Source organism: Anolis carolinensis, chromosome 5 (assembly GCF_035594765.1).
Source record: "Anolis carolinensis isolate JA03-04 chromosome 5, rAnoCar3.1.pri, whole genome shotgun sequence".
Taxonomy (NCBI): domain Eukaryota; kingdom Metazoa; phylum Chordata; class Lepidosauria; order Squamata; family Dactyloidae; genus Anolis; species Anolis carolinensis.
In genome coordinates this window covers 185545530-185555616 of record NC_085845.1, presented here as the reverse complement: position 1 = coordinate 185555616, position 10087 = coordinate 185545530, and the positions used below count along the sequence as shown (strand labels likewise).

Below are 10087 nucleotides of genomic sequence, written 5' to 3'. Positions count from 1 at the left end.
TGGGTGGCCAAACTGAAGGGCACTAGTAGTTGATGCTGGCAGAAAATATATCTCAGACACAATCAGATGTATAACTGGGTATTTATTTCAATGACCACAATTCTTTCATAAAGTGGTACATACAGCTTCAGTCTGATTCATTTCTACAAAAGTATGGACACAATATCACATTGACCTCACCAAAGCTGCCTTTGTACAACACATATTTCACCATCCAAATTACTTCTCAGAGCTGGTATTTGAATTCAAGGAAATTTTCTTGTCTTAGTCTTATATTTTATGAAGAAGCCCTATATTTTATCATACAAAATTTCCTGAATCGTCTTTGAAACTGTGTGGAAAGACAGCCTGTGTCAGTGTTTTGTCACATTAAAAGAAGAAAGAACTAGCTTGGAGACTTCATGTCCTACACCTTTAAGGCAAAAAAGTAATGGATTAAGGACTACCCTTTTTACAATTTTCCATTAGTGTCCAATGAAACCCAACTCCTGTAAACAGAAATCCATGTGTTGACTGTTTGCAATTCTAGATCACAGTTGTCGCTTTTCCAGTTCATAACACCAGCTATTGTATAATACCTATCATTCTTGCATAGTAGTGGTTTTCCAGAATTCTCCTGCATAAAAGAAAAGAGAAGCATATGCATTCCCAGCCAAATTATATAATCCAACAATTGAAGCACAAATTATTGTTAACTAGCCTAAAACCCAACCAAAAGTCAGTGATACAAGATGTATGATAAGAGCAGGAACTGTGCAGGTCACATGTGGATGTGGCTCAGGGAAGCCTTGTACGACCACAGGAGGTCCACATACATTTTTTAAATGAAACCAGATAATAGTGACATCCCACGCCAAATATGATGCCGCTCACAGGACTCAGTGTAGAAAAACTAGCCCCCAAATGGGTAAAATAAACATATTTTCTTTGTAATTTTGGTTTGATTCTCAGGGGCTTTTTCAAGCCGCCTCTCTTCACTATCAACTAAGTGTAGGGAGGGGGGCATTTATTGTTTGCTAGTAAAGAGCATTGTGATGAAGTGTCACATGTGTAGTTTATGGGCAGAAGTATTAAGAAGACCCCTCTGCTTCCAAGTTGGGGAATCTTTTTCCACAAGAAACCCAATTAATTCCCCCCTTGCTCTTTTTTTCACCAGCAGGCTAAGACAGGTATTTGATTTAGCAGGTATTTGATTTATTTTTGTTCATACTGTAGAAGCGACATCTTGTAAATATATTTAAAACTATCTACTTTTAGGACTAGTGTTCTATGTTTTTTTTAAAAAAATTGTAACATATCATTTCTATTTTAAATTATTGCAAGCCGTCTTGAGTCCCATGGCAGGAAAAAAGTGGGGCTTAAATTCAAGAAACAAAACAAGCAAATACATAAAGATTGAGAGTCTATAAAAGGAAGACAACCCTTCACTTTGTTACATGGATTCTGGAGTTCTAATCCATTCTTGCTTTGTTGTGCTGGTCCATCATTCACTTCTTCAAAAATGGCCTTGAAACCCTTGGCTCCAATTGAGCCGTCAGTTTTGAAACAGACTGTGAAGTAGCTTCCACTCGAAAAGAGTCTGAAATGTCCTTTTTGCCCACAAAATCTCCCTACAAATCACAAAAGAGAAACACTGTTGACAGCTATGGCAACTGTTTCTACCTGTTTCTTGATCACATCTTGTGTCTTTAGCCACTCCTTATCAGATTATCATGAAATCCAAATCAAATGCACTGTATTCAAAGTACATGAACTCATACATAGATTATGTACATAATTTAAAATAATGCTGCTTTGATTGCCAAAAACAATATGTACATGATTAAAAATGCTAGCATTGAATTCTCATATAACATCCAATGCTCAACAGACCACATTATATCAGTGCTACCTGCATAAGTCTCCTGTCATTTGCCAGCAAAAAACATTTTTACTACTAGAATGCGTATTCTGCTGCTGAAATTACAGCGCATATTTTGAAGTTGTTTTGAAGTTGGGTGCTTGTTTATAAGCACCCAATTAACAGGTATCTTCATCCATTTCAAATAAAAATACATAATTTCTGAAACTCACTGGGACACAGCATTCCTTCCGATTGCATAAATCCCAAGCTGGTGATTTTTGTCTTCTTCCAATGACAAGTTTTTATATTTAGGCTCTTCAAGCATGAAGCCCTTTACCAACCTATTAAATTACACTTGCTTTTTTGAAATAATTCTTGCATACAAGTTCCACCTCAAGGGTAAAACTATCACCTAACTCTGCATTCTGTATCCAGCAAAATCTCCCTTTTGCCTCCCTCTGGAGCAACACTGAAGCACAATAATTTCAACTGTATTTGTGTGAAATTACTTTTTCTATAACACAGAGTTTTGAATCATTATCAACATGTTTGCATTCCCTGAAATGAGCCACGGGAGGCCTCTATAATTCTACTTTTTGTCTTAAACTGGATGTTCAGCTATACAAGGTCATATAGTGCTCACATGTTTCCAGCAAAGATTTTGAAAACTTGAGATCGTTAGAAGAAAAAGCCTCATCATATGTTGTTTATTTGATTTTTTTCCACTTTTTATTATGTATAGTTTTTACATTATTTGAGTTTAAAATATATTGTGAGCTGCCTTGGAACACAATACTGGAAGAAAGGTAATGCATTAAATACTGTAATGCCAAAGACAGCATATTCAATTCTCCAGTAGTTAAAATCTTGTGTTGTCGAAGGCTTTCATGGCCAGACTCATATGGTTGTTTGTGTTTTCCGGGCTGTATGGCCATGTTCCAGATGTATTCTCTCCTGACGTTATACCTCACAACCTCTGAAGATGCCTGCCATAGATGTGGATAAAACATCAGGAGAGAATACTTCTGGAACATGGCCATACAGCCTGGAAAACACACAACAACCCAGTTAAAACCTTGACACCATAGTTTCAGGATGTATAGATGCCACGAACTGCCAGAAAGACAAATGGATGGATCTCAAAGCAAATCAAGTTTGAACTATTGCAGACTTGTCGTTGATGTTGTCATGTGTTGTCAAGTTGGTGTCCTATAACCACCCTATGAATGAGAGATTTCCAAGAGACCCTATTATCAACAGCCCTTCTTGGGTCTCAACATTGCAAGACCATAGCTCCTGAGCACTTTTATGGTTTCCTGTTGTATACTACATCTATTAAGTACAGCAGTGTGTGCCTTACTGTTGTTTGGGCAAAGTATATGCAAATACTCAGAAAGAGATGTAAACTGTAACCCGTGGTATAATACAGTCAGGACTCACAAGGCTGAAGTGGCAGGATATTTTGATTAGCAGGTATAGTCACATCCCAAGGTTCCCTTGAATTTGGCTGCACTCTTTTACAGTTTCTGGGGGCAGAATTCAAATATTCACTGGGTAAACTTAGGCAGCCTTAGAGGAAGGCAGTCCAAGCCTCCTTGGAATAATTTTTCCAAGAAAAAATCCAATTCAAGTCACCTTATTGGAATCAATGTGGTTCAGCAGTTTCAGGGTTGGACTAGGACTCTGGGAGACCACAGTTTGAATCCCTGCCCTGCCATGAATATTTACTGAACAATCTTGGGTAAATCACAGTTACAGAAAAGTACACAAACATGCCCCCTCTCAATAAATCTTGCCAAGGAAACCTAAGAATGCCACATAAGAAAAAAAATATATGGCTGAGAAAGATTTCTGTTGTAAAGCGAACTATACTAACAGTCTTGAATGAGAAATTCAAGACTGAGTTCACCCTGAGTCTCCTTGAAGAGATAGGGCGGAATATAAATAGTTTTATTATTATTATAATATAGAAATTGGCACAACAAAATGCCAATCAAAATAGGCAAGTAAGGGATTAAGAATAGATTAGCAATATCCTTTGCTATGCATACGGAGGAAAAATCAGTCCTATAGGCCAACATACCAAGCAATTTTGAATGTTGATCTGGCCCATCATAAACACTCAGTGAGTCCCAAATGCAGTCTCTGGAGTCTTCCATTTCAAGATCTCTGACCACACCTTTCAACCTATTTCCTGAAGCAGAGTAGACAGTCCAAGTGCAGCTGACTAAATCTGGGTAAGTATTTGGGTAGTTTGGAGATACAATGTCAGCCACTTCTAATGGGATCAGATCCAAAACGGGACACCCTTGAAGAAGAGAGAGGAAATGGAAAACCTAGTATCACAAACAAATGATCACTGGTAGCATGAAAAAACAAAATGTATTCACTTAACATCATTTTATTTTTATTGTCAAGCAGGGGAGAAGTGTTTGTGGGATATTTTGGTATCTAGGGTAGAAAATCTACACTACCGTATATGCTCGAGTACAAGCCGACCAGAATATAACTCGAGGCACCTAATTTTACTACAAAAAAACTGGGAAAATTTACTGACTCAAGTATAAGCTGAGGGTGGGAAATGCAGCAGCTACTGATACATTTCAAAAATAAAAATAGATACCAATAAAAATACATTAAGGCATCAGTAGGTTAAATGTTTTTGAATATTTAATATTTTGAATACTATAACTGCAATTTAAGATAGAACTGACCAACTCTGATTACCTATTTACTCGAGTATAAGCTGCAGGACCCTCACTAGAGTATAAGCTGAGCGGGGCTTTTTCAGCCCTAAAAAGGAGCTGAAAAACTTGGCTTATACTCGAGTATATATGGTAATTAAAACAAATACGAGAAGTCTATATATACAATTGTGCAGTCATTTCTAATATTGAATCTAGTTATATTTGTCTCAGAAAAGCTTGAAGTGGACTCAGATAACCAATTTAAAGCAGATATTGTGGGATTTTCTGCCTTGATATTCTGAGTTATATGGCTGTGTGGAAGAGCTCCCAGAAAACTCAGAAGATAATCAGGCCAATAAGCAAAATCTAGATTGTAGCGCTAGGCAATCCTGGGAGATCTGATTACACCCAAGGATTTACTGAAGAAATTTGAACTGCATTCCTATAAAATTATTTACATCCCAAAAAAAAAAACCTGTCCATGTCTTCTTAGACCCAGTGAGTTCAATGATGCTCACTCCCAGATACCTTGATTGTCCTTCCCTGCTACTACACATACACTTGCGCTTGTTATACAGGCATACAGTTAGTCATACCTTTGCCAGCATTTCTCATTCTGGCTTGTATATGACCTTATATAAAAAAGAAAAAAACAGTTAGGTTCATTAAAAAGAAGTTTGGTGGTCCAATTGGGAAACATGTTCTACATGAATAGTTAGATTGAAGAAAGCTCCTTTCTTACTCTCATGGGCTAGCTATACATATAAGAAACCACAACTACAATAAATCAACCCCACATATAGTATCAGCACCACTGTATCTTTATAAAAGTCCAAGATTTCCCATTTTTAAAGCAATACCACCAAAGAGATGACATAATGTATAAACATGTCCTGTTGAGGCAATAGCACTCTTTAGCAGATAAGGCTAAAGACTAAAACTCCAATGTTGTAAAATACTGAACCGTGGTAGCTAAAGTGGTGTCAAAATGAATTACTGGTAATTCCCAAATGTGATCATTTCAGTTGAATCTGGTTGATGCAATACATCAATAAACCACATAGAGATGGAGCACGTTGCATTCTTTCTGGGTGCCTGCTGCATGGACACTAGGAGATCCTTTCATTCATTTCACACAGTATGCTAGTAGTTGTTCCTTGACACATAATTTGGAAATTGCTACTTGAACTGGACAAATGGTTTCTCACCTTAAACTCCCCATCACTTTGGGATTTTTTTCCTTCCTTCCTTTTTTTTTTTTTAAATCTTTATTGAATTTTATATACATGTTAAAAGCTGATAGTAGGGGTAAGAAGGGGGAGAAAAGGGAAAAAAAGAGAGAGAAAATGGAAAGAACATGGAAAAGAAGAAATAATAATAATAACAATAATTTAAAAAAGAATATATATATATATATATATATATATATATATATATATATATCCTTTTCTAAGTATCCTCCCCATTTTAAGTTTTACATTGACTTGCCCAGGTTAGGCACCTATTCAAATCACAAACATCATGCCGAAGCTTCTTATACTTACTTGGTTGTATTTTATAGGTTCCATAGCTAAGAACAAAGCCTTTCATATTTGTATTCTCACCAGAAGAAAAGATGAGAGTTACCTCAGGGCCATGAGACTTTAAAGGGTAACCTGGAGACTCATTACAGAAGCTACCTGTGAGATAGACATAAACAGAAAGACAAACAGAGGGCAGCACAGGTATAAGACTTCAGCCTTTTTGGTGGACTATTTGGCTAGCATACCAAAACATTTTGTGATTTTTTTAAAAAAAGAGTCATTATCATCCAAATCCTAACACTGGGCCCTCCAACTAAAAATACCTTATTTTGGCACCTGAGGCATAACAACTCACAAAACTCCCTCAATGGCTAAAATACAACCGCAGCCCAAAAATAACTTCGAACGTGTATCCTTTTTATGATATTCCTAATCTATTGCTTCACCTTGCCTAATGGTAGGGCTGGCCTTTCCAACAATGTAATCTTAGGCATACCAATCAGACATAAATCCAACCAATTCAATTGGATTTTGAAATAAATCTGAATTCAATAGGAACTAATTATACAGCTAAGTATGCAAGTATAGGACTGCAACCTAAAAAGGTTCAACCTCAATGAAGTGTTAGGAGACATAGTCTTGTATTCTACAGCTATTCCAGAAGTTCAAGATGGTCGAAATCACACTAAGCTGAGGCCAATATCGCACACCTGTGGTAGTGATATTCTATTTTCTGGATTCCTCTCTGTCTTTTTATTACAGAAAGCAGAAGTGAGGAACTTATGACCTGTGATGTGTTGCTAGACTATAGCTCCCATTATCCCTGACAAGCTGTCATGAGGATATAGGTTGATGGGAGGTGCAGTCCATCAGCATCTGATATGTCGCAGGTTTTGCCACTGACAAAGAGGCAATTTGGTGCAAAGTAATATTCCATAGAAGAGCTGCAGCAACCCATCACTGCATCTTGATTCTATGATTGCCACGCCATGTGGTTTTCATTTTAGAGGACAGATCACACTTTAACTATAAAAATAAAAGGAGAGGTACAAAAGCAATTACTTCAGCATGATTCTGACAAGCACTATACAGGTTTTGGCTGGCAGGATTTATGTATTTGTACTCTTGACTTTCAATGGTGGTGCATAACAATAAAATAAGATGCACATGAAAGGCCATAAATATCAATTACATCATAAAACATAATTATATAGAAGGAAAAGCAGTCCAATTAGCTCTGTACTAAAATTCCAGGAGGTGGAAAGGTCAAATGCCTGACAGAATACCATGTTATTAATGAAAGCACTCCAAGGTAAGCCAAGGGGTGGGTTCCTGCAGCCCTCACCATGCTTTTCATCTACAACTTCTACCAACCTTTACCATCTTATCTAACGGTGAGGCTTGTGGGAGTTACAATATATAATATATACAGTTTTATACTTGTCCACCCCATAATTAAGGAAACAGATTATACAGATCTCCTCTGATAGGTGGAAAAAATCAGGAGATAATAAAATCTAAATTCTAGAATCTAGAGATAATTAAACTCACTCCAGATGATGAGATCCAAGATGTTTCTATAATAGATGTCAGCTCCATGGGAGATCTACCCAGATTTTTCCTAAACATGTTGTAGGTCTCAGACCAGGAGCAAAGACTTTGGTGGTATGCCAGTCTAACCTCACCCAAGTATCTGGAAGTAAGTTAGACCTTCATGTTTTGACTACAAAGGCCTGAAGGTGGTTCTATAGTCACACTGGCAGAATAATATAATCACTGCTCATATAGGCTTTAAAATCACATTCTCCAAATGAGGTACCAAAACTTCTCCAGGCCTTAGTATGTTGAGTGCAAAAGTCTAATGGACTTCCATATGCTTGGGAACTTTAATTGTTATTGCAGGAATTACACGAATATACAAACTCCCATAACCTATGTCTTCAGATAAACGTTTGAATGGAGTTATGAAAAGTTGGACAAACAGATAAGAAAACACTTTCTTAAAAGAGGAAAGGGAGCTTCAAAGTTTTTTTTAAATGAGTGAAAAGTCCTTAAAATTAGGAACAGCCAACTTGACGATTGCAGTTTCCCTTTTATTAGAAAACATCTCACCGAGAACATCTTTTGCAGATTCAAATCCTTCATAAATTGTAAGCCCACCATGACATTTAGAATGCGATTTTTCAATCACAAAGTCCAGGAAATCCAACCGAACGATGGCATTTAATGGAGCAACAATTCTCCAGTGACAACTATGATAGCAATGACAAAATATTCAAATTATAGCCATTTCAGACAGAATGAACTCAGCTTAATAAACTGTAAACAAACCAAGAGTAATTCTAAAGTCCATAAGCCTCTTGTCCCTTTACATGCCTGCACTGAGTTCCCCTCCTATTAGTATAATACTCAGTTTGTTGTTATTTTAGTCAAGAAAACATGGCTTAACCATATCTTATTATATAACACATGTATCCAGGATCAGGACTTGGTGTGTGTGTGGGTGTGTATGTGCTGGAACTATGAATTATGACTTTCAGATGTTTTTTTATCACAGAATCCATCATCTCTGGCAACTGGGCATGTTGGTTAGTGCTGATGAGTGTTGTGGTTAAGACAGATCAAATGCCACACCAAGAAATGGTAGGGTGGATTTTTAATAAGCTTAGCTTTCTATGTCTGAAATGTCACAGAGATAGAAAGAAGAAAAGGAAATATGTCCAATATTGTAATAACTAGGACATGAGAAGACAAACTGTGAAAGGTCAGCTGAACTGAAATGGAACAGATATGGAAAAAGAATATATCATGGAGAAATTTATTAGGGCAGAAGGGCAACGTGAAACAATCCCTCAGAGGTGGTTTTAAAAAAATATATAAATCGTGTCTTTCTCCCAATATGGGACCTGAGCTGGCTTACAGTATAAAACAAAGTATAGCTAAAGTATATATATTAAATTAAAAAGTTTTACAAAAAATACCTTTTTAACCATACAAGAGCATCTTGAATATCTTTCTCCTTCTTTCTACCACAAAACTCACATTGCACTGGCCTTGCTGCACTCTGCTGAATATAAATGCCAAATATACCCACACTCACAACTATACCACACTAATTTCAGTAAGATTCATATACAAAGAAAGACGCTTGGATTTTTAAAGAGTTTTAATTTCTGTGTCCTGCCCAACCTGGCATCTTCCAGATATTTTGTATTACAGTTCTCTTCACTCAGACCCAGCATGTCATGTTGGAATTTGTAGTCAAACACCTTTGGAAGGGGCCACATGGGGAAAGGCCTGGCACACAATATGGGACTACAATCAACAGGCAAATAGATTCTGCATAAGGCCAAAAAGTAAAAGTCATGACTTAACCTGATGGTGTTGAAATAGCTATAAGGAAACCCTGGAGAATGAATGATTCCTTCCTGTGATGTCAGGACGACATCTCTGCAGTAGATAAGCTGCTGGTTGACATCATCAGCATAATTCATACCATTGGCTATCTTGGGACCTGGAGAAAAAGTGATTAACTAAAATATTCTATCCATTCTTATGTCACTCCTACTGTTTGGACAATCCTATCGTCAACAACTGAAAACCTTTATGCATTTATTAAGTATTTTTATCCTACTCTATACTTGAACATCTCAAAACAGGGTACAGTTAGTAAAAAGTCTTCAGAAGTGACCTATGAGAACTTGTCTAACCCAATGGTAAAATAATTAATGAGATTGAAAACTGGGTCTGTCATTCCTGAATTAAACTATGCTGAAGCAAGATCTCACAGTCTAGTTACTTGAAGGGCAAAATAAAACTGTGTACACATGTATAACATTAGTGAGACTGTAGCTTAAAAACATCCATACTACTTCTACACCTAAGCACCTGAGCAGTATTACATGTTTGTTAGATACCTTCAAGTCTACTTTGATTTATGGCAATCCCACCATAGTGTTTCTTAGCAAAATTTATTCAGAAGACAATGATAAAAATTTATTTATTATTGTCTTCCCCTAAAGCTGAAAGAGTGT

General features: G+C 36.8%; 1 protein-coding gene across 2 annotated transcripts in view; it reads right to left on the bottom strand.

Annotated features, from left to right (window-relative positions):
- Positions 1-67: 67 nt before the first annotated feature.
- The window catches only part of ovch1 (ovochymase 1), a 37447-nt gene continuing 27427 nt past the window's right edge, over positions 68-10087 (bottom strand). For both annotated transcript variants that reach the window (XM_062981126.1, XM_008110422.3), the window contains 6 exons: positions 9429-9567; positions 8166-8305; positions 6075-6209; positions 5127-5162; positions 3927-4151; positions 68-1610 (listed from right to left, as the gene is read on the bottom strand). In XM_062981126.1, the coding sequence (XP_062837196.1) occupies positions 1309-1610; positions 3927-4151; positions 5127-5162; positions 6075-6209; positions 8166-8305; positions 9429-9567 (977 nt within the window). In that variant the 3' untranslated portion in view covers positions 68-1308. The remainder of the gene's footprint in view (positions 1611-3926; positions 4152-5126; positions 5163-6074; positions 6210-8165; positions 8306-9428; positions 9568-10087) is intronic.